Source organism: Trachurus japonicus, chromosome 20, assembly GCF_045865225.1.
Source record: "Trachurus japonicus isolate A0001 chromosome 20, Traja_1.0".
NCBI lineage: Eukaryota > Metazoa > Chordata > Actinopteri > Carangiformes > Carangidae > Trachurus > Trachurus japonicus.
In genome coordinates, this window is record NC_140926.1 from 3,027,221 (window position 1) to 3,052,050 (window position 24,830).

A 24,830-nucleotide genomic window follows, 5' to 3' on the forward strand; every position below is an offset into this window, starting at 1 on the left:
TCAGTTAAAGGGACAACGAGGAGTTTCTCCATCGGCAGAACGAAAAATTCCGCGACAATAAAAAAAATCTCATATTAATACTGTTGTTACATTGTCCCCCTCTGCTGGCCTGGCAGTAACCTCTCCTGTGCCGGTCCTGCGCTCCACCACTCGGCCACGCTTCCTCTCGTGGGTCCGGGAGCGTGGTGCTCGCGGCTGGCTGGCAGACTTTTGATTTGGTTTTGTTTCTGTTTTAGGGATTAGGTTTTGGTTCTGTTGGGATAGGGAAGAAGGTCGGTGCCACGTCCGACGGCCCTGTGTGGGTTGGCTGCGGTGGCCGTCCTTTCCTTTTTCCTTTTGTTTCAGTTTGTCTGCCAGACCAGCCGCCTCCATTGCTCTGCTTGTTTTTTACCCTTCCTGTTTGTAACAATAAACCTTTTTACGTGCATTTTGAAACTCCTGTCTCCGCTCTTATGTTGCCTTCCCGTGAACTTACATAGTGATTGTTTGGGGTCATAACATAAATTGGGGGCTCGTCCGGGATCACTGCGGGGTCGTAACAATGTGGATGAATCTACGTTACCACTTGTTAATGGGTCCATTTTCGATAAATATATCGTTTTGTCTCTATGGTTATTTTGTTATTATTAGTGGTGGTGGAAATGCTGGGCGAGCCGACCAGCGTTTCTTTACTTTCGGTTTCGTGGCGAGTCATGAGAATAACGCCGCCGAATCTCCGTTTATGGTGGGAACTACGACGGTATGTGATCGTCTTCCAACCTCTGACTTTAATTCTTGATGAATGAAAACATGAGTCTGTCTTGCGCCGGTCAAAGAATTTCACGGTGCGCGGAGGCTCATAAATGTAGTGTGAAAACACTTCGCTTTTACAAAACTCCTCGTTGTCCCTTTAATAATTAAGATATTTATATACAGTATGTGGTTTGGATGATGATCTCTGTGTTTGCTGATCGACTGTCATCATTAATGTCAAAACAGTATTTTTAATTTACACAACTGGCGCTTGAATAAGGCTGTGCAACTATCAAATTAATTTACAATGACATTTTAGCAAATATTTTACTTCTTTTCTCTATTCATGTAGGAAATATTTTACAGTAATTAAAGCTGTAGCAGCGATGGACGCTGAGCTCGTTGGTAAATGTTGCTCTACATCGTCACAATAACGAGACAGTTGACATGCTCACTAATAAATCGATTATCATCAGATATTTCCTAATATTTAAGTGCTCATGTAAATGGCATAAACCAATAATTGTTATGGGATGGGAAGGCAGTTATCGGTTTATGAGAAAACAGATGAACACACCTCGGTTTTTATACAATAATCTGTTTTCCCAGTGCATGTTTGCAGCTGTATCCGGTTCATTTCCTTCGTAGAAAGCGAGGTTAGCCAGGTTTCATTAACAGATTATTTCTAATCATCATTTAATCAGTGTGCATGCAAACACACTCAATAAGATTTCCCAATAGAAGACGTATTATGTGCAAAATGCATAAAGCAAGCGCATTCAACTGTGCCTGCTGACCACGGTTATTCTGGCAGAAAAATACATTTTGCAATAACAAAATGGCCTTTGGTCTCGGACCCTAATGAAGCAACACTTCAACTAATATTTGCTTCTTTTTTTTTTCTTTTTTTTTCCTGCAGCCATTTTTGTTTCAAGTGGGCAACACTTCATCTCATATTTTTCTGCAGATCTTGTCCTCAGCTGCTCCTGCTGCTGCTCTGAACTGGAAACTGATCTGAACCTTCTGCATTTAAAACATCGACTGTAAATTATTATCCCACACGATCCAACATCTAATAACACAAACTATCACATTAAGACAAAAAGTTATCCACAGGAATGTTTGACCTGAAAAGATGTCAGGGAGCTCAGAGGATAATTAATTAATTAATTCATCCTCTAGTTGATGAGCTATGTTCAACTGGAACAGACACACAGGATAAATGTATATGTATATGTATGTTAGACTTGATCTCTTTGTATAGAACATTTCAGATGAAGCGAATAGAGAATATTCTTTCTCCAGCATGACTCAGAATATTCTTACGCAATAAGACAGAGAAAGTTAAGCAGGAAAATGGAGACAGAGGAGAGTGTGTCAGCGACGTCTCTTCAAAAACACTGCAGAGTCGCCTTAAAGAATTTCTCTGTCAGGTCCGAACGCTTACGCAAGAACAACGGGCTGGAAACAAAAACACAAAGCAAAGTGCAAAAAAAACCCAAAACAAAACAAGATAAATAAAGGGATAAAGAAATGACAGATGTTTGGACCAATTCATCTTAATGAGATGCTAATCTGCCTCAGCGAGAGAGAAGAGGCAGCGCCGAGTCTCCTCAGCGATTCTAATCTCACAGATAAACCAAATGACAACTTCATCTACGATCTGCAGCAGCAGCAACACACTTTATATAATCCACCATGCTGCTGCTGCTGCTGCACAGGCCAGACACTCACACACACTTCACTTCACTATATAAATGGAACAGAATGTACAATTTATGAGCATCCTGTGTGTGTGTGTGTGTGTGTGTGTGTGTGTGTGTGTGCTGCAGGAATCTTAAATCATGTAAGAGGAGGGAGCCCCACGTCGTCGTCCGACCTCGACGAGCTCAGAAGAGACCGTCTGCATTTTACAAAATGGATCTCCATCTGATCACAGGTCAGATTCACCCGGGCTGCTGCGACACTTTAATACACTCCAGTGGCTTTTAAGACAGAGAGAGGCCGGGGGTCTAACTCACACAGTGTAACGTAACGTAGAGGAGGTTGTGTCAAACGCTGACATTTGGGACACTGAGGCTGCAATTAGCTTCCCCCCCCCCCAACGAGGAATCAATAATGAAACCTGACCGGTGTATTTACTGAGATGTTAAAGTGAGATGCAAAATTTTCACCTTAAAGGGACAGTTCAACATTCAGTCAGATCCTATCCTATCCTATAGTCATAGCAGTAGGTTGATCACCTTTAAAGGAGTTCAGAAACGGCCGTTTGTCCTGTTTGTCGCCTCCTTCTACGAGTTTCCGCACAAGTTTACCCAAGTAAGGAAAACAAATTTGATTGGTCATTATCGAGTGGGCGGGATATTCAATGTTTGGGGCTCGGTGTGTGTGTGTGTGTCCCAGATGTTTGATTGACGGATGACGGATCCAATATCAGTGGCTGGTGAATCGTGAGCAACGTGACACATAATTCATGCGTATTTGCCTCTAAAACAACTCTGTCTTGTAATGTTACATGATTATACACGTCCCAGTATCAGCCATGATGAAAATATAGCGATGAAACTGAGCTTGGTCTTTACTGGCTAGTGTAGCAACAACTAATTTATAATAGTTCTGCGACTTATACCTGCAGCTTCAAATATACGAGCAGAGTTTTTTCAATTGCCCGTTTATTCGGCTGGAGCGGTGCGACTACGTTTTCCACACGTGTCGACACGCACAACTTTTGGTTTTTTGTGCGCGGAAAGCGATCTGAACGGATTCACGTATCAACTGTGATCCGTTGCATCGCTATAACATCAAATATGATAAATAACATTATCCACTGCTCCATGGATTGATTTCTCACCAGCTTCGATGGAAACAAACGCCTAAAAGACTAAACTGGTTGATATCTGTTGTAAAAAAATATTGTAGGCTACACTGCAAAAACTCAAAATCTTTCCAAGAATATTTGTCTTATTTCTTGTCAAAATGTCTCATTTCTAGTCAAAACTAATCTCTTTTCACTTAAAATAAGACTCATCACCTAAAAATTAACTTGTTTTTAGATCATTTTCACTTGTTTCAAACAAATTTTTATTTGAAATAAGTAGAAAAATCTGCCAGTTAAAGCAAGTTTTTTGTGCTTGTAGTAAGAAATAAAAACTTGATCCACTATCAGATTTTTCTACTTATTTCAAGTGAAAATCTGCTTGAAAGAAGTAAAAAGTGTCTAAAAACAAGCTACTTTTTATGTGATGAGTCTTATTTTTAGTAGAATTAGATTTGTTTTGACTAGAAATAAGACAAATATTCTCTGTAAGATTTTGAGTTTTTGCAGTGTATAAATATACACATGTGTGTGCTGCTGACTGAGGCGTTAACTTTAAAGAGCAGCACTCGACCTGCCTTCATCCCGGCCGCTGAGCGAGAGGCTTCACCCCTCAGTGTCACTTCATGGACTTTAAAAGCAGCTGAACAGACATGAGAAGTGTTTTTCTACCTGTCTGTGTTTGTGGAGCTGCAGCAGCAGGAACAAGAAGAAACACACACAGTTGAGTTGAGCTGAGCTGCAGACTGACTGACTGACTGAAGGAGCTGTCACAGAGTAAATATTCAGGCTTTACCCAGGCTATCCAGCTGAGCCTCGTCCTCCTCCTGTCGCTCCCCCTCTCCCTCCTCCTCCTCCTCCTCCTCCTCCTCTCAGAGCCACTGGGAGACAGCAGTCCCAGCTGCAGACACATGCCGTCCATCACACACATGCAGAAACAAACGGAGGTGGCTGCTCTGCTCTCTCCGGCGACAGTCAGTCAACACAAGTCAAAGCAGACGAATGAATGAATGAATCCTCCTCTGCTGCTCCATCCGTCCATCATCTCCTCTTCTCTTCTCTTCCTCCTCCTCTTCTAGCTCCTTTAAACCTCTGATCCTAGAGGCTTCGTGGTCGACCCTCTGCCACCTCCCTCTTTGCTTTGCCGACTCTCTTCCTGTGCTGGTTATTTTTATTCCTTTGTCCTCAGGAAGCGAGAACAGAACAGAGCAGATCAAGTTCTGAAGCCATCAGCGTTTCCAGAGGCCGACGGCAGCAGAACGGGACGGGACGGGACGGGACGGGATGGGACGGCCGCCATGGAAACCCGACCGGCCGGCTGGACACGGGAGGAGGAGGAGGAGGAAGGACAACGACGGTGTTGATGCGCTGACTGTAGAGTCCCGTTAACATCCCACACTGCAAAACTCAAAATCTTACCAAGAATATTTGTCTGATTTTTAGTCAAAATCTAGTCAAAACAAATCTCATTCTACTTAAAATAAGACTCATCACATTAAAAAGTAGCTTGTTTTTAGACATTTTTTACTTTTTTCAAGCAAATTTTCCACTTGAAATAAGTAGAAAAATCTGATAGTGGAGCGAGTTTTTCTTCATTATTACAAGCACAAAAAACTTACTTTCACTGGCAGCTTTTTCTACTTATTTCAAGTAAAAATTAGTTTGAAACAAGTGAAAATTATCTAAAAACAAGTACATTTTTAGGTGATGAGTCTTATTTTAAGTGGAAAGAGATTAGTTTTGACTAGAAATGAGACATTTTGACAAGAAATAAGACAAATATTCTTGGAAAGATGTTGAGTTTTTGCAGTGCATGAACAGGAAGTGAGCGGCTACAGCTTGAGACAAAGACTTACTACACTTTAACGGAGTAAACTGTGATACTGTGTGTCTCTACACACACACACACACACACACACACCCTCTCTGGCCCTGTTCAGACCCGACATTAACACGTCTCTCAGTTTGACGCATTTAGGACGCATCTGAGACCCGATCACTCAGGCGGCGGTCGGAGCGTCCGGCTCCACGAGGCCACGCTGTTTTCAGGACACATTTGTCTTCACATGACTAAAACAAAAGTTTGGAAACGTTTATTTCAGTCAATCATTTCTCCCCTTTCATAAAACCAACTGGTGTTGTATTTCATATCGCTGGAAAGCCTGATGAGTCACCGTTACAATGAGGTACAACTTCTGAGGATCGTGCATCTGTAGAATGAGCAGCACAGCTGAGCATGTGGGGAGCGTCCAAGTTCTGTTTTGTGTTTGTGTTCAGCTGTGCTGCTCATCCAACGTTATAAAATACAACACCAGCTGGTTTTATTAAAGGGGAGAAATGATTGACTGAAATTGGGAGGAGTTTATTTTTACTACTTTTAAAGGGATATTTCAGCATTTTGGCAAATTCTCCTATTGCCATAACCCCTGTAGTCATAGCAGTAGGTTTGTTACCTTTAATTATCGGTGCATGTTGTTTTTAGATCGGCGGGGCAGAGACGTGAGCTCTGCACAGTGTGCAGTACTTTCGCCTTTCCCTCATCAAACTCATCAAATACACAATCCAACAACTCCACAACGCTCTGGTGGACAAGTTGTGACCTGCACATTCACCACGCTATGAGATAATAACACAACGTTACCACACAGAGTTGTTTTAGAGGGAAATTCATGCAAAACCACTGATGCGCGTTGCCTTCAGGGACAGTTTTTCATCATCAGTCTCTGTATTTCCCTCTAAAACAACTCTGTGTGGTAACGTTGTGTTATTATGGTGAATGTGCAGCTCACAACTTGTCCACCAGAGCGTTGTGGAGTTGTTGGATTGTGTATTTGATGAGTTTGATCCAATCTCAAAACAACATGCACCGATAATTAAAGGTAATGAACCTACTGCTATGACTATAGGGGTTATGGTGAGAGGAGGATTTGACTAAATGTTGAAATATCCCTTTAATACATAACACTTTATTTCACTGTAGAGCAGTGTGCAGCACAACACAACTGAACCTGCAACCAAAACGTTGCCAAGTTGCACTGTGGGTAATGTAGGTATGAGGAGGAAGAGGAACAGCTGAGTGTGTGAGACTCACGGGGGCGGGGCCTTTCTTGATGGTGACGGTTGCCGTGGTAGCCCGCAGCGCTCCGGTCACGCCGTGGTAATACCTGAAGCACACCTGCGTCTCGGCTGTCGGACATGATGGAGAGAACAACAAACAAACGTTACTTTCATTTTCACCAAAACCTCCATCTCACTTCACTGTTTTTAAAAACGCACTCATTACACAACAAATCATCATCATCATCATCATCATCATCACTTCCTGTTTCTGATGCAGTCTGACAGACCTTGAGTGGCTTTTAAATGTTTTACACAACTAAATGAAACTTTGAGCTTGTGCCACATCATTTATTAATAGTGACTGTGTCGTATTACATCACACATCACATGTTTTCATGCTTTTATGATTTAACGTTAACATTTATTTGATCAAGAGAGAAAAATATGTAATTATACAATTTTTTTTTTTTTAATTATCTCTTTCTCTGGTTGGATTTTCTGCCTCTATTTGAGGAAATGCAGGAAAGAAAGAAAGACAGATACGTAGATAAAAAGAAAGAAAGAAAGACAGATACGTAGATAAAAAGAAAGAAAGAAAGAAAGAAAGAAAGAGAGAGAGAAATACAGAAAGAAAGAAAGAAAGACAGACAGATTGAACAAAAGAAAGACAGAGGAAGACAGATAGATAGAAAGAAAGAAAGACATACAGATAGAACAAAAGAAAGAACGAGAGAAAGACAGATAGATAGAAAGAAAGAAAGAAAGAAAGAAAGAAAGAAAGAAAGAAAGACAGATAGATAGAAAGAAAGACAGATAGATAGAAAGAAAGAGAGAAAGACAGACAGATAGATAGATAGATAGATAGAAAGAGAGAGAGAGACAGACAGATAGAAAAAAGAAAGAAAAAGAGAAAGACAGATAGATAGAAAGAAAGAAAGAAAGAAAGAAAGAAAAAGAGAAAGACGATAGATAGAAATAAAGACAGACAGACAGAGAAAGAGAAAGAAAGACAGATAGATAGAAAGAAAGTGAGAAAGACAGATAGATAGATAGATAGATAGATAGATAGATAGATAGATAGATAGATAGAAAGAAAGAGAGAGAGAGACACAGATAAAAAAAAGAAAGATAGATAGATAGATAGATAGATAGATAGATAGATAGATAGATAGATAGATAGATAGATAGATAGATAGATAGATAGATAGATAGATAGATAGATAGATAGATAGAAAGAAAGAAAGAAAGAAAGAAAGAAAGAAAGAAAGAAAGAAAGAAAGAAAGACAGAGAGCACATGGCGGCTCCACTGTGAAATCATTTCTAATATTCTCCATCAGTGGATCGGTGACATTTATCATTTCTGGGGCTCCACAGTCGGTTGGAAAATAGGTGAAGTAGAGAGAGAGATGGAGGGAGGAGGGAGGAGGAGGAGGAGGGAGGAGGAGGGAGAGGGAGAGAGGGAGGAGGGAGGAGGGAGGAGGAGAGAGAGGGAGAGAGGGAGGAGGGAGGAGGGAGGAGGAGAGAGAGGGAGAGAGGGAGGGAGGAGGGAAGAGGGAAGAAGGAGGAGGGGTGAAGGCAAAATGCTTCGGGGGGCAAAGGCAGATTAAGGTCAAAGTAAAGCTCCATGTTTTCCTGCTCGTTTGTCCAAACACTCAGAGGGTTGGACAAGAAGAAGAAGGTGAGCGAGGTGTGACTCTTTTTTTTTGTCTCCAAAACATGATTTAATTTCATAACGTTGATCATATCTGCAGATGGATGCTCTGAAGTCCTACTGTTTGTTTTTGTTTTTTACACACTTTTATCTTTAATATTTGGTTGTAAACCTTCTGCAGCAGCACAGAGTCAATATAAAAGGTGCATCTTAATAAATTAGAATATCATGGAAAAGTCCATTTCTAGTAGTTCAAGTCAAACAGCTCCAGCACTACAGTAAGTATTTGGTCATACTCCTCAGAAAACCAATATTTCTATTTTTAAAATGCATTTTTAAATTCGTCTTTTGTAATATTACATTTTTTTGAGATACTGAATTTGAGGTCTTCATTAAATGTGAAGCCATCATCATTACAATTAAAATAAATTGAATAAATAAAGACATGAAGTGTTTCATTCTGTGTGTAAAGGATCTGTTAGTTTCACTTTTTAATGACATAAATAAACTTTTCCATGAGTAGTTTCTGATGTTATCCCATCATGTCTTCTGTTACTCAAGCCAAAGGTTTTTTCTTTGACTGTATAATAGATAAATCCAGTTTATTTTAAAACTATCCTCACATTTCCGTGTTTGGTTTGAGGTCCAGACTTTGTAAATAAATAATTTGACTTCTTCTGTGAAGGGACATGAAATAGTGAGCTTGTTTTTTGTAATGAAAATGACCTAAATCTTCTTATGATGGGTCTATTCTATGGTTTATGGAGCATAATGATGATTAAAGATGAATTCAACAAAAACAAATGATACATATATAGATAAATATGAAGGTATGAGGTATAAACAAGTGGACACAGAGAGTCCAGGGAAATGTTCAATCAACAAATCCTCTGTGATTCCAAATAAATAAACTCATCACATATTGGAATAAATTGGATCAACATAAAAAATAATGGAGTTATTTTCACAACTGAACCCAAGTGAGTGATTATCTCACAACACATTTACATTCTTATTCTCTCTATAAAGCTCATTATAAACAGTCAGAGATTCTCTTCCCTGTGGCCCAGTCCTGATGTTTCTATTGTTCATATCTCTATAAACTGGAAGCTGCTGCTGAAGCTCTAATGACAAACACACGACTTGGCGACAGTCAGAGTGTGTTTATGACCTATGAATATTTAATCCGCCCTGTCAGTCTGCAGGGGGAAGAAGAACCGCTCTGAAATATTCACAGATAACAAACTGTTGGAGTCTCAGTCTGACTCAATCTGATCAAAACAATGAAAGGATTTGATAAGAAACGACGATTCGGATTCGTCCGATGTGACATTTTTATCTGAGGGAAGGATCGAGCAGGGAGGCAGAACATGTGGAGCCCCACTTTATGTTTATTATGGTATGACACAGATCAAATATAATATAAATACAGTCAGTTTTTCCTCCAGTGATTATATTGAGTGAGACTAGAGCTTCCAGATTTATTTTTTCCTGGATTTGGTAAACAGCTAAAGCTCCACGTCTGGAGTTCAGAGGATGAAATCTGAGAGGCAGGAAAACATCACATTTCTATATGTGCTGCTGCTGTTTCTTTTTATTTTCTACACCATTACTCATGATTTAAAGGGATACGCCAATATATATATATTTTTTACATGTCTTGCCTCACCCCCGAGTCCATGACCAGCAGATAGACACCATCCTTTCGACTGTGCGTGCAGTAACCATGGAGATAGAGCCGTATTGCCTGTAATTAGCTTAGCTCAAACACTGGAAGTGTATGGGTAGTGTTAGCCTGCCTCCTCCTAAAGTCGCTAATTAGCTTAGCTCAAACACTGGAAGTGTATGGGTAGTGTTAGCCTGACTCCACCTAAAGTCGCTAATTAGCTTAGTTCAAACACTGGAAGTGTATGGGTAGTGTTAGCCTGCCTCCACCTAAAGTCGCTAATTAGCTTAGCTCAAACACTGGAAGTGTATGGGTAGTGTTAGCCTGACTCCACCTAAAGTCGCTAATTAGCTTAGTTCAAACACTGGAAGTGTATGGGTAGTGTTAGCCTGCCTCCACCTAAAGTCGCTAATTAGCTTAGTTCAAACACTGGAAGTGTATGGGTAGTGTTAGCCTGCCTCCACCTAAAGTCGCTAATTAGCTTAGCTCAAACACTGGAAGTGTATGGGTAGTGTTAGCCTGCCTCCACCTAAAGTCATCAGAGAAACTCTTCAGCAACTCTAAAGGGAAACCGGCGGGCCGATCTTGGTCTCAGAGCTGACAAAACTCTCCGGTAAGGCATCTTGAGCGGTCAAATGCCGCTAACGGGACGAGATCGGTCAAAACGGAGGGTTCAAGCAAAGACGCTTTATTTTGGTTCAAGCTAGCTACATCGAGGGTAGGTTAGCTTCCTATTTCAAAGTAAAAGCACAAATTCTATCCTCATGGTTTTCTGTATGTAAAGGGCAACGGGTGTTTTATTTTGTGAAAGTAACCGGAAGTGCGTTGGTCACAACGGCTAGCTTGAGTAGCGCCGAATTCGTACCAACAAAACTGTAAACAGCTGGTATTTAGACAAATTAATGACACACTGCTGATCTAAACGGCTACTTTCTCACCCAAACATGTTTGAAATGTGGATAAAGTGATATATTTACAGAGTTTAGAGCTAAAATGAAATCAGCTTCTGACTGCTGATTTCAGCTCGGGTAGCAGGCAGGCTAACACTACCCATACACTTCCAGTGTTTGAGCTAAGCTAATTAGCGACTTTAGGTGGAGGCAGGCTAACACTGCCTATACACTTCCAGCGTTTGAGCTAAGCTAATTAGCGACTTTAGGTGGAGGCAGGCTAACACTACCCATACACTTCCAGTGTTTGAGCTAAGCTAATTACGGGCGATACGGCTCTATCTCCCTTGTTACTGCACGCACAGTCGAAAGGATGGTGTCTATCTGCTGGTCATGGACTCGGGAGTGAGGCAAGACACGAAAAAAAAATGTTGGCGCATCCCTTTAAGTCCTAATAAATTTTTTAAAAAAGCTCAACAAATGGAAAATCCTTTGAGAAAACAATAGAAAATCCTCCTCCTACAGGTGTGATGGGAAACTCTGTGTCTCTGAAACAGAAACACCTGGTCATCGTCTCTACGCTGATAAATGTATTCAGCTTCACACGTGCACTCATTTAGCCTCTCATTCTGCCTCGTCTCTAAACACCACAGTCGTGCACCATTTGTGTCTGTCAGCCTGCACCATTTCCCTCTAATAAGCTGCTGCTGCTGTTCAGAGAGCAGCACTTCACATGCTGCTGCAGCTCAACCCCGCTTTGTTGTCACAGACTGAATCGACTGTAAAAACCCGTTGGCACAAAGACTCTGGAAAAAACAACATCTAAATGGTTTTTTCTGGTATAATTTAGTGAATGTGCTGTTATTATTATCATTATCACTATAATGACTTATCTGTGACCACATGTGCCACCTCTCTGATGTATTTGTGTCTAAACCTCCCAGATTTAATGTGATAGTGGATCAGTGGGAGTTGTACGGTGGCCCAGACGGGTCAATAATACAAATAAGCTGCAACTATTGATACTGATACTTTTCTATTTTATGATTTTAGTGTTTATACTTACTTTTGTTTATTGTTTCTATCTATCCTTAACCTTATCATTCTCTTAGTGTTTTGTTTCTCTTAACGTTGAATGGTTTTTTAAATTTACCTTTTGATTTTCATGTAATTAAATAAATTAATCTTACTATTATTATTATTAATAATATTATATAAATTACTATTTAACTCATTGCATAATTTTAACTTTTTATATGTTATTGCTGTTAAAACTGCACTAAAACTAAGTCTAACTCTGTTTTTGTTTCTTTTTGTAATTTGTTAAGGACTTTGAATTGTATTTTAACTTGAATGAAAGGTTTTGTATAAATAGATTTTGATAAATCTACTTATTTTTCCTTCTTTTAAAAAAACTCTTTATTTACTCTTTGTATGTTTCTTTTATCCTTTTTAAATTATTAGGGAGAGAGAGATGCAGCTACATTTAATTGTGCTTCATTGCTCGATGACACTAAAAGGAAGTGAACTGAATTAAAAAAGCAGCAGAAAAAAGCAAAAAACTACTTGAGTCATTGCCTTTGCATTTGTGTTGACCCATCTGGGCCACCATACATTTGTGTATATTTTTAATTATCACCTTATAAGGATCTTATTGTGTAGCATGTCTGCTAGAAAAGATTTAAACTTTCAGATGTCACGTTTCTCTCTGTTTCAGATCTGTTTTCCTCCTCCTGTAGAAACAATCTGACTTTATTAGAGATGAATTCTCTCTCTGCTCTGTTTCTTCCTCTGTCTGCTGCCTGGTGCTGAGCAGCTGGTGGTTTATCAGAGCTGCTCTCTGCTGCCAGGAACGAGGCTGACGACGATGATGATGATGATGATGATGATGATGACAATGATGAGTCCGAGCCAGAAACTCTGAGTCAGACACCAGCGCCGGTATAAACACATCAGATGTAGTAAATTAACCTGCTGTCACTCTCCACAATTAGATTTCCCGTGTAGCGTTCAGGATGACATCACCGCAGCAACAGCAGGTTGTTTTAGCAGCAGGTTGCTTCCTGCTACTGTCTCCCAGCTGGTTTTAAAGGATAGTTCACCCAAAATTCTAATTTCATTATCATTATCTCCTTCCCCTCATGTGGACTAAGGGCTGGGAGAAGTTTCAGAGTCCTCCGTGGCTTCTCTGAGTTACAGGGGGTCTCGACGTAGCAGTGCATGTCCATATGACGGTTGAGAACGGAGCTCACTTTTCTTCGTAACAAAAAGACACACCAAAAAACATCCAAATACCTCCATGCTGCTCGTCTGTAATGTCCCTCTTGTATTGAAGCCCCAACATGAGAAATTGTTCCGAAAAAAATGTAAATAAGTCTATATTTTAAGTTTGTTTGTAGCGGAAGCTCCCAGTGTCTCAGTGTCAAATCCCGCGAGATTTGCGGGGAGCTTCCGCTACAAACAAGCTTAAAATATAGACAAATTAAAAATTTTTCGGAACAATTTCTCATGTTGGGGCTTCAATACAAGAGGGACGTTACAGACGAGCACTACACTGCAAAAACTCAAAATCTTTCCAAGAATATTTGTCTTATTTCTTGTCAAAATGTCTCATTTCTAGTCAAAACTAATCTCTTCCACTTAAAATAAGACTTATCACCTAAAAAATAACTTGTTTTGAGATCATTTTCACTTGTTTCAAACAAATTTTCACTTATAAGTAGAAAAATCTGCCAGTGAAAGCAAGTTTTTGGGCTTGTAATAAGAAAGAAAAACTTACTTCACTTATTTCAAGTGAAAATCTGCTTGAAAGAAGTTAAAAGTGTCTAAAAACAAGCTACTTTTTTATGTGATGAGTCTTATTTTAAGTAGAATGAGATTTGTTTTGACTAGAAATAAGACAAATATTCTTGGTAAGATTTTGAGTTTTTGCAGTGTATGGAGGTATTTGGATGTTTTTTGGTGTGTCTTTTTATTACGAAGAAAAGTGAGCCCCGTTCTCAACCGTCATATGGACATGCAGTGCTGCACGGAGCCCCACTGTAACTCAGAGAAGCCACGGAGGACTCTGAAACTTCTCCCAGCCCTTAGTCCACATGAGGGGGAGTATAGATAATGAGTGAAATTTGAATTTTGGGTGAACTATCCCTCTAATTTCATCATTACAACGTTTTACAGCATCTCCAAGCGGAGCTGCCGCCGACTGTGTCCGGATTTCAGAGGAAAAATGTGACTTTGATTTATAGAAATAATGCACTTTAATGTCTCCTGACTGAACCTATACACTGTGTGAAGGGGGAGAGCCGTAACTCCAAACAGTAATGGGCACAATGTCATTACAGAACAGGGAACACGACTTGGATTGAATAGTAAAAAATGATTTAACAGTACAGTACGAGCTGTTAGAGGAGAGAGCTTAACTAGAGCTGAATTTAATGAGAGACTCGCCGCCCTGAGGGAAAACTGTTTTCTGCTCAAACAAAAAGAAAAAAAAAAAGCAGAGGAGGAGTTTTTCTTTTTGTTATTTTTTTTAATATTACTCACAGTCACTGAAGTGGGAGCTGCAGTCGATTTTCCAAACGATCTGTCCCTTGTGAGAACCGTTGATTCCTCGGTTCTTGTAGTCGAGAAAGTTCTCAGACAAAGCCTCGTCTGAGGAGAAACAAAGAAACACACAAAGATGAAACTCCCTGAAACCACTTCTACTTCTACTGCCGCAACCTCCCAGAATCCTTTGCAGAAGCGTCTTTTATTATATTTAATCCCCCAAATACACTCACAGAAGGATAAACTGCATTTGAGTGTTTATGATTCATTATTATCTCAGTGTTTCTAAAGGTGTTTATTGATGCTCATCTTCAGTTGTGACTCTTAAACTAGATGATAGAGGAAGTTTTATTCTTCTAACTCCTGTGTTTTAAATGCACTAGTAGGTATCAGCCAAAACACAAAGTTCACAACGTACTGAGATTGGTATCTGGAATAGAGATGTACCAAATCCTGTTTTGGGGGGTTCTGCAGAATACCGAATACAATGTTTAAAGATTCAGCCAAATCCAAAACCGAATACAGAATCCTACTTCCATCATCGGCTCATACAGTAAATATCACACAGTGTGTTTTATTTTAACTGTAAAAAAACAAACAATGGGCAATAACTTTCACTCATACTCAGAACATTATCTAACATTTAAGCTTCAAGTCTTTCAGGATTCAGGCTTCAGAGTTGTTTTCTTATTCAAAACAAGAAAGAAAATTAAACCAAGAAGTGAAATTATTTCCACAGAGCAGAAGAAATATCTGCCTGTACTGTAAGTATTATTGGATGTGTTCCTTATGCAATGCTTACATGTTTATGTTACAATAATAACAGCTGTTTGACTGTGATAGTGATGCTATTTACGTTAGCCTGTCTATGGTGTTTTCAATTATATGTTAGCATCAAGCTAGTGGACTTTATATTTAGTTTGTGATAATGACATAGCCTAATGGCTGTGCTGAGAGTAAAGGAGGCAGAATATCGTTCATAAACCTTCATGTAATTGTTGGTGGCATCATAACGTTGACGTGTGTAGGGTTTTGGTTCTGTTGATGTTCTAAGGTAGCCTATAAATCTAGCTGCACCCTATAGCGGCAGCCAATCTATTTGCTCCGTAGGTGGGTCTAGAAACGAGCCATAGGAACTTTTTGAGTCTCGAACACCGTTTGTGTTGACCAATCACAACGCTCTATCTGTTTAGAGAGTCGTTGGGCGGGCTTAACGCCATGACGACATACATTTTAATTGGCTTGTCAGGCTAACGTCATCCTGCTCTTTGCTCTGATTGGTCGTAGCGCTACCCTATTGGTGCAGAGGCAGTTTGAAAGACAGCCTTCATCCCGCCCCCTGGATTGAGCCGAGGTCTACCGCTCGTTGCCAGACTAGACATGTTAATGATGTAGTCTGGCTTGTCAGGCTAGTTCTAAGGTTCAAAAAGCCCAAAATTCGGCTGAAACTGAAAACGAATCGTGGAATTACTATTAATTCTACTACTATTAATATTACACTGCAAAAACTCAAAATCTTACCAAGAATATTTGTCTTATTTCTAGTCAAAATGTCATTTCTAGTCAAAACAAATCTCATTCTACTTAAAATCAGACTCATCACATTAAAAAGTAGCTTGTTTTTAGACACTTTTTTACTTATTTCGAGCATATTTTCACTTGAAATAAGTAGAAAAATCTGACAGTGGAACAAGTTTTTCTTTCTTATTACGAGCACAAAAAACTTGCTTTCACTGGCAGATTTTTCTACTTATTTCAAGTGAAAATTTGTTTGAAACAAGTGAAAATTATGTAAAAACAAGTGAATGTTTAGGTGATGAGTCTTATTTTAAGTGGAACTAGATGAGTTTTGATCAGAAATGAGACATTTTGACAAGAAATAAGACAAATATTCTTGGAAAGATTTTGAGATTTTGCAGTGTATCATCTAGCAAACTGGTGAACTGGTCTCAGTCGAACTCTGTCGTCGTTGTGTCGTGTCCCACTCACCGACATGGTACATCCCGATCCAGTCCCCGGCGTCCACCTCCTCCTTGATGTCCCAGGTGATGACCAGGTCTTGGGACTGGCCGATGGTGTAGTGGGAGCAGCTGACGGCGAGCGTGGAGCGGGCGTCGGGGGAGACCAGGTCGGTGTCGCTGGTGGAGCGCGACAGCCCCAGCACGAAGCCGTCCTGGCTCAGGCCGTTGACGGCGGCGTAGCTGTCCGGCCCGTAGCTGTGGCGAGCCGCGTCCTTACAGCGCTGGCGGTTCTGGCTGCTGCGGGTCGGGGAGGCCATGGCTGCCAGGCCCAGGAACCGGTTCTGGTACAAGTTCTGCAACAAAACACACAACCAGGCTTTTAGTTTAAAAAAAAAAAAAAAGAAAAGAAAGGAAAGTGAAGGATTTTTATGCTGCGTTCAAGACAACTCGGAAGTCGGAAAAAAACGAGCTCCGAGTTGTAAAAAATGAATTGAACGCTGTCGAACTCGGAAATTACAGGTCGGGAACTCGGGTATTAGGGGTGGAAGAAAAAATCGATTCACATAAATATCGCGATATCTTTTTTGACGAATTTTAAATCGATTTTTGAGGAAAAAAATCGATTTAAAAATCTTTTTTTTTTTTGAATTTTTTTTAAAATATTGTGCAATGTGAATTTGTTCGCCTTTTTTTTTTACATACAGAGAGTACAGGTTTTGAAAAGGGTTAAAGTTCACTTTATAATGGAGTATGTCAATTTATAGGCTCCTACAGTATTTGTGTGCAGATAAATGTTAAAAATGCTAAAGACTAAAAATCGAGAGAATCGGCAATATCGTAGAATCGCAATTTAAATCAAATCGCCATCCAAAAAATCTTAGAAGAATCGAATCGGGAGAAAAGCATATCGTCCCAGCCCTATCAGGTATCATATCAGAGCTCCGACTTTCCGACTTGACGTCACGACAACATCAAAACATGGCGGCTCTCGTCTTAAACTGTTAGAATTTAGACATTTTAAGTTATTTGTTGAGGTTTGAATGCATATTTTTGTATATTATTGCAGTAGCCGATATGAAATACGTTTATATGAAGCTGTGATTGTTGTATGGTGTGAAATTGTGTTCCTCGTATGTGACGGAAATAAGGTTTAACTGTTATCAAGGCTATAACATTATATGTGCACTCATCTGCAGCGTCTCCTCTCCTCCAAAATAAACATCATTTACTGCTGTTTTTTTTTCTCCCGAGTTCCTGCAGCGTGAATGCAATGATGTCAGAAGTCGGAAATTTCCGAGTTGGGAATCCCGACCTCCGAGTTGTTATGAACGCAGCATTAGTTGCAAGGTGAAGAGCGGAGGTTTCTTCTGACAGCGATGGTGGAGGAACAGTCCCAGTGTGGAGCTAATGGATCTAGCTGCTTGGTTTCTAACAGTGATCAATCATCCCCCATCACATCAGTGCACGTTAAACCGTGTTATCACAACGTGGTGGTAACAGAAAACAAAGTTATAAAAGAATAAACCAACACATTTTACATTAAAATACACAAAAATAATAGAGTTAAAGGGATAGTTCAACATTTTGGCAAATTGGCCCATCACCATAATCCCTATAGTCATAGCAGTAGGTTCGTTACCTTTAATTGTCGATGCAAGCTATTTTTAGAACGGCGGAGCAGAGCCGTGAGCTGCTCAGAGCTACGCTACGGAGGCTCATGGGATTTCTTGGTTTTCCTCATCAAACTCATCAAATACACAATCCAACAACTCCACAACGCTCTGGTGGACAAGTTGTGAGCTGCACATTCACCACACTATGAGATAATAACACAACGTTACCACACAGAGTTGTTTTAGAGGGAAATACATGCAAAACCGCTGATGTGCGTTGCCTTCAGGGACAGTTTTTCATCAACAGTCTCTGTATTTCCCTCTAAAACAACTCTGTGTGGTAACGTTGTGTTATTATCTCATAGCACCGACAATTAAAGGTAACAAACCTACTGCTATGACTATAGGGGTTATGGCAATGGGCCAATTTGCCAAAATGTTGAACTATCCCTTTAAGTAATGAGATATAAATAAAATACTGATGAAAGGGAAATGCAGCTTCAGCCTGACGGTTCTGGTTCTAACTTTAGTCTTTTGTGGAGCCTCTGTTTTAAAAGGTCAGGTCTTCTTTAATTATTGATTTAGCATTAATTAGCCGGTTAGCGAAAGCTAATAAGATCTGCCACCAACAGCTGTCAGGTCAGGCGACGTGATCAATGGCCGTCGGCTGCAAAACAAGAAGAAGCTCCTGAATTGTTTAAACGTCGATGTGATAAGCATCGAGTGGTAAATCCGCCTCCATTGTTGCTGTGAATCGTGCGTTTTCTGTGTTGTAGCAACGACTAAGTGGAACGGAGATTAGTGGAAGATCAATTGTGCAGCCGTCACACACACGAGGATTCACAGGAAACAATGCATATCTGCAGACAGAAGCCAGAGCATGAACCTGTTTGATAAAATCCAGACAACAGTCGCTCCGTTAGTCTTTTTTTTTTATTAAATAACATCAGACTACAGTTTGTTTGACTCCACGATAAACAAGATATCTGCTAGCTATTGATTGATACGACTCAGAGTGAAATGTCAACTGGATTCTTCCTGCTCAGGTGGTGAAATCTGAGGTAATCTAATTTGGAGGCAAAACAATTATTCAATTATCCTGTTTGCGTGTATGTGTGTGGATGTTAACACAACAGTATACATTCCCTGTTTCTGGCATTAAAACATCGGAGTTAATGGAAAATACTCTATGTTTTGCTGCAGATCAACCTAATTTCCCACTGGAGATCAATAAAATATGTTAATCTGTTTCTGAAATATCATGGCAGCTTTAAATTGTGTTGCAGATTTAGTTTCATTGTCCATTTTTGAGCCAAAATGGCCTCGATGGACAAAATAACAGGAAAGCCTTTTACGTAGAAATCACCATAAAGTTGACTCAACATGTCTCACATGGCTTAAAGGCATAGTACCATTTTGGTTGTATGATCTCCAAATAGCCCCTAAGTACTTTAATTGCAGTAGAAGACTCTCTGCACTCCTCCCGTTAGCAACGCCAGCCCATAATAGCCCTGCCCAGAGATTTACAACATACATTGTTGTGAACAGACCCAAAGAAACAGCCTATTTTCGTGGCCTAAAATTGGTTTTACGTGAAAAAAAATACACAGTTCCATTGTTCGCTATAATATAATTTTTTCCAGCCCTTCAAAGTGCAGGAAAAACACAGTTTTTATTTGGACCTGACCAACTGCTGATCGGCGGGCGCTAACCCTGGGCGGAGGGATACGTGAGTTGGTTAGGTCCAAATAAAAACTGTGTTTTTCCTGCACTTTGAAGGGCTGGAAAAAATTATATTATAGCGAACAATGGGACTGTGTATTTTTTTTTCACGTAAAACCTCTTTTAGGCCGCGAAAATAGGCCGTTTCTTTGGGTCCATTCACAACAATGTATGTTGTAAATCTCTGGGCAGGGCTATTATGGGCTGGCGTTGCTAACGGGAGGAGTGCAGAGAGTCTTCTACTGCAATTAAAGTACTTAGGGGCTATTTGTAGATCATACAACCCCACTTTAAAAAAAATGCTACTATCCCTTTAACTTAACAAGTTTTCATTGGGTGGTGGAAATGTTTCTGTTATTGTCTCCCTCCTCAGTATTGATAATCCTATTTATAACGTAATGGATTGGGTTGATGAAGGTAGAAACCTCTCATCATCATCATCATTATCATGGTTGTTGTGGTTAAAGCTTTCCAAAAACATGGTTTTAAGTTGTTGCCGGCTCCACTGAGAGTTCAGTGTCACGACGCTGTGATCGCTGCAAGATGCAGCATCATTATCAGTGAGTCCCGGTGCAGCGGGAGAGAGTTTTCCATCCTGGCATCTCAGATCAGATCAGAGAGCGTTCCAGTTGGAGAGCAGAGCGGAGCAGAGCAGCTCCGGGGCACGACTCAGCCAGCCTTGACGGATCGGTCTAAATGCTGAAGCGCTGCCGTGCTGCCGTGCTGCGTGCAGTCGGTGATGGAGAAAGGTTATCTGCACGCACAATATACTGTAGCTCCATGTGATATGAATGAACCAGTATACAGTAGCCTATATGTTGTCCTTTTTTTTAATTGACTGGCTTGAGCAGAATGTATAGGACGAATCTCCTTGTTGTTTACAACTACTTCCAGGTAGAAAACCAGCATGAGAACAATAGTGACGGACGAGAGTTTCGCTATATCATTTTTCATGTCACTGTTTAGACTAATCTGATGTTTGTAAAGTTTATAAAGGGTGTTCAAAGGCAGACATATGACTGTTCTCATAATAGTTGGAGGAAATAAAATTATTATTTTTTTATTTTATTTTATTGCAGTTTTTCAACATTTTTATGACGGATATTAGCGGTCCCTCACTAAAACAGGCCATGAAAGGGTTCAATTATAAAAAAATATTGATGAAATTACACATCATTCATTAGAAGACACCCTAGACTTGACAAAGGCCGAACAGGCCGAAACGTTGTCTAAATAAACTCTCTGCAATTGGAGCTGAGTGTGCGGCGTTCCTCTGTTTCTGTAAAGTCTATAAAACCAATGATTGGACAAACATTACTAGTTCTGTGTGCACGTTTTTGTCACAGGCTTAGTCATGGTTATCATAGATTAGCTGGGCTAACGGTTAGCTACCTGTTTAACTTTAATAACTCAGTGACTCAATAAACGCTCCATGAAAAAATATTTTCTCCAGCGGATATCTGAGTTCCAACATGACTGAGCTAACTGGAGTAGTTTCATGTCGTGTCCCATAACGGGAGGGTTTTAACAGCTGACGTCCTGCTGTTAGCTTAGCTACCGCCGCTAGCTTAGCTACCGTTAGCTGTCCCTGTCAGCTGAGCCACTGATGCTTTCTAGACACTGTGATTCCCCCAAACTGAATAAATACAACACATAGCAACACAAAACACACACACAGAAATAGTAATGTTTCTTCAATCATTTCAGATTTGTCTAAACGGTGATAGGGCGTGAAAAATATGATATATAGCTAAACTCTCGTTCGTTACTATTGATCTCATTCAAATGACGTGCTGGTTTTCTACCCGGAAGTAGAATGTAAACAACAAGGAGATTCGGTCTATGGAGAGAGATATTTCCTAAGTGATGAGACCACAGATCAAAATCCCCCGATGGTTGAGTCTGGCAGACAGAACTGGGCGTTTGATGGTGGTATAAGCACAAAATGAGAGGGTGGTGGGTGATTGTGGTGGCGGGTGGGAGTTGGGAGGGGGGGCACTGACCTTGAAACTACAGAGCTGCATCAGCATAATGACCAGTCAACCCAAAGCAGACCAAAACCTAAGGGAAGTGGGAGGAGAATAAGGGCGGTGTGTTACAAAAAACCACAGAACAAAAAAGCAGAGAGGCAGTGAATGCAGCAGGTGAAAGTCAAACGTATGGCATCTGTGTGTGGACGGAAAAAAAAAAGAAAAACAACATCATCATTGTACTTTCATACTTCATCTTTGTTAGATAAAAATATGAATAATTGAGAAGGAGCAGACAAAAAAGACAAACAACAGGAAACACAGAGAGACAAAAGACACGGAGAGACGTCTGCACAGACACATGGACACACCGCGCGGCGATGAACAGACGGAGCATCAGTCACCGTCGAGTGATGCTCAACTGAAAAACATACAGTATTTAACACAGCGACACAAACATCTGGTCAGTTTTCATGTGCATCAGTGGATGGTCACATGGTTTTTGCATTGCTGCAGCAGAGAGGAGGCAAAGGAAGGAGAAAGAGGAGGAAGAGGAGGAGGAGGAGGAAGAGGAGGAGGAGGAAGAGGAAGAGGAGGAGGAGGGGTTAGCAGGAAGATGGTGAAGCATCTTTGAAATGTGACTGGTCCATGAATGTGTTCAGCTCTGAGTTGGTCAGACAAAACTCAGTGTTTCCATCATATAAATGCGACTGTGGATCATCTGAATCTGCAGCTTTACGTTGCAGCCAAACCATGAAACCAACGCTGACGTGCAGTTCCTCTACTGGCCACTAGAGTGAGTCAATCCCCATAGACTCTCATGTTAAAATAAAAAGCTCCGCCCACAACTCTTTGCACATCCTCAGCTCGATAAGGGGGAGTCGGGCACTGCCGGGATGGCAACGCTGATTCTACTTTTCATTTTCACGTAGGGTTGTATTCAGACCTGGCTGGTTTGGAGCAGTTGTTCCGAAACAGGGATCGTTGGACCCTAAAGATCGGTCTGTTTGGTTCAGATGTGAACACAACAATCGCGATCGGATGTGGGATAAAACAAGCGGGTCGAGATCTTTCCTTGACCAGGTTCGGGTCAACAATATTATACAATTGACTCCTATCATGTTGGGTCTGGGTTTAAACCGTGGTTCGGGCCGAGTCAGGTTTTAAAGGAGACATATTCTGCCCCTTTTCCACAAATTAAACCAGTTCCCAGGTGTCTTAAAGACATGTCTGTGACATGCTTCGGTCAAAATCCCCCAAGGATCAAACATCACAGCTCTTTTCATCCTCTCTAAACAGCCCTGTTCAGAACGGCTGGTTTCAGTGCCTGTCCCTTTAAATGCAAATGAACCACTGCTCACCAAGCCCCACCCCCTTCTACTGGTACCAGGTCGGGGTGGGATTATGCAAATTTGAAAACTAATGACAACTGAGGGAACAGCTGGTAAAACCACATGGATTTCAACCTCAGAAACCTGGAAATTACATATTTTATGGTCAATTCTCACATTTTGGGGGCAAAACCTCCTTCCAGGTAAGATTTCTGACTAATGAGAGAACAGTTGGTTCGTGCATGCTACAGTATATGTTTACAACTTTTGTACCGATTGGGACTATTAGCTACCGTGTGAATCAGAGCAAAGCAAACGAGCCACAGGTCTGAATACACCCTGAAAACAAACACATGTGCCTTGAACAGAAAGGCAAAAACTGGACACAAACACAATGGACAAATCCAGGAAGCATCTAGGCTACTTCATCTGATCCTTGGTCTCATGTCACCTTTCCACCCACATCCACTCTCACCCAGGTTAAATAACTCTGCAGACACTTCCAGGATCATCTACCCAGGGACGAGTGTCTGCTCGGAGGCTAACAGCTCCCTCTGTCTCCCCCGTGTCTGTGAACCCACTAACACTGGTGTTAAACAGTATCATTGTTCCTTCTGTAGCTATTACTCCCAACATTACTACATCTATTCTTATATTTTCCTTCTCTCATGAATCTTTCGACCCAGTGGAGGTGAGAATACAAATGTATGGACAAGACTCAGTGTGTGCACAGTGTGACACAACATATGCAAATACACATAGAAGAATAAGAAGAAGAGCTATAGCGGCTCATGTTTCACAGTTTGTGTTCAAATCCCCACAGTCCTCATTAGTCATATAGCAGCATATTAGCATGGAGTCGTATCTACAGTAGCTGCAGCGGCAACACAGCGGCGAGGCGTCGTCCTTATCTCAGGGGAAATGTCCCCACTTGTTCTTCCCACTTGTTCCGACACCCGCGTAATTAACCCGTTTAATTGGCTCCAAAACGACGCGATTATTAATTCAATGCACATGTTACGAGACAGAGAGAGAGAGAGCATGCAGACCGTGGAGGTGAAGCAGCTCAGCACTGACCTCCATGAGGTAGCTGCCCTCCTCCTCTTCCTCCTCAGGATGAGTTACTATAGCGATGATGTAATTACTGTGTTTTTCTCTCTTCTCTGAAAGCTGATCTGCTCTTTATGGTGGTCGATGTTTTGCATGAAAAAAAAAAAAAGGATTTTAGTGGCGATGCTGCATGGCTGCTGTGTGGAGTTTGATGCGTTAACTATAGCTACTAATTCTCATGATTCCATAGGAGAAAACTAAAAACCCATATATGACACTGAATATCTTCAAACTCCCTGGGGAGGCTCCACCGGTTGCCTGGAGACCACACGGCGACGGCAGCTCTCCAGGAAGTGCAGTGTTGAACAAATCGCCTTGTTGATTACACATCAGGCCTACTTCCGGGTAGAAAACCAGCATGAGAACAATAGTGACAGACGAGAGTTTCGCTATATCTCATTTTTCACATCACTATATCACCGTTTAGACTAATCTGATATTTGTAAAGTTTATAAAACCAATGATTGAATAAACTATTTCTGTATGCACGTTTTTAGCAGGGCTAACCGTTAGCCTACCTGTTCTGTAACTTTAATAACTCAGTAACTCAACAGCCTAAACCAGGGGTAGCTAAATACGAATCTTCAAGGGCCACAAAGATGTTTTTCAATGGCTCGAAGGTCCATTTATTGAGGTCGGTCAGGCCACATGTGAAATATTGTACTGTAATATTCAAAAGATGTCCTTTTTAGTCAAAAGAACAACAAAAATATGCACTAAAATATAATTTCCATTTTGACAAAATTAAAATAAATATTTGAA

The 24,830-nt window shown here is 40.7% G+C and overlaps 1 protein-coding gene across 1 annotated transcript in view; it reads right to left on the reverse strand.

The window, feature by feature from the left end:
• Positions 1-24,830, reverse strand: part of hecw1a (HECT, C2 and WW domain containing E3 ubiquitin protein ligase 1a) — a 104,113-nt gene that overhangs the window by 57,534 nt on the left and 21,749 nt on the right. The window contains exons 2-4 of the mRNA XM_085763982.1: positions 16,351-16,675; positions 14,359-14,466; positions 6,639-6,733 (exon numbers count right to left, since the gene is read on the reverse strand). Coding sequence (XP_085620108.1) covers positions 6,639-6,733; positions 14,359-14,466; positions 16,351-16,675 — 528 coding nt within the window. The remainder of the gene's footprint in view (positions 1-6,638; positions 6,734-14,358; positions 14,467-16,350; positions 16,676-24,830) is intronic.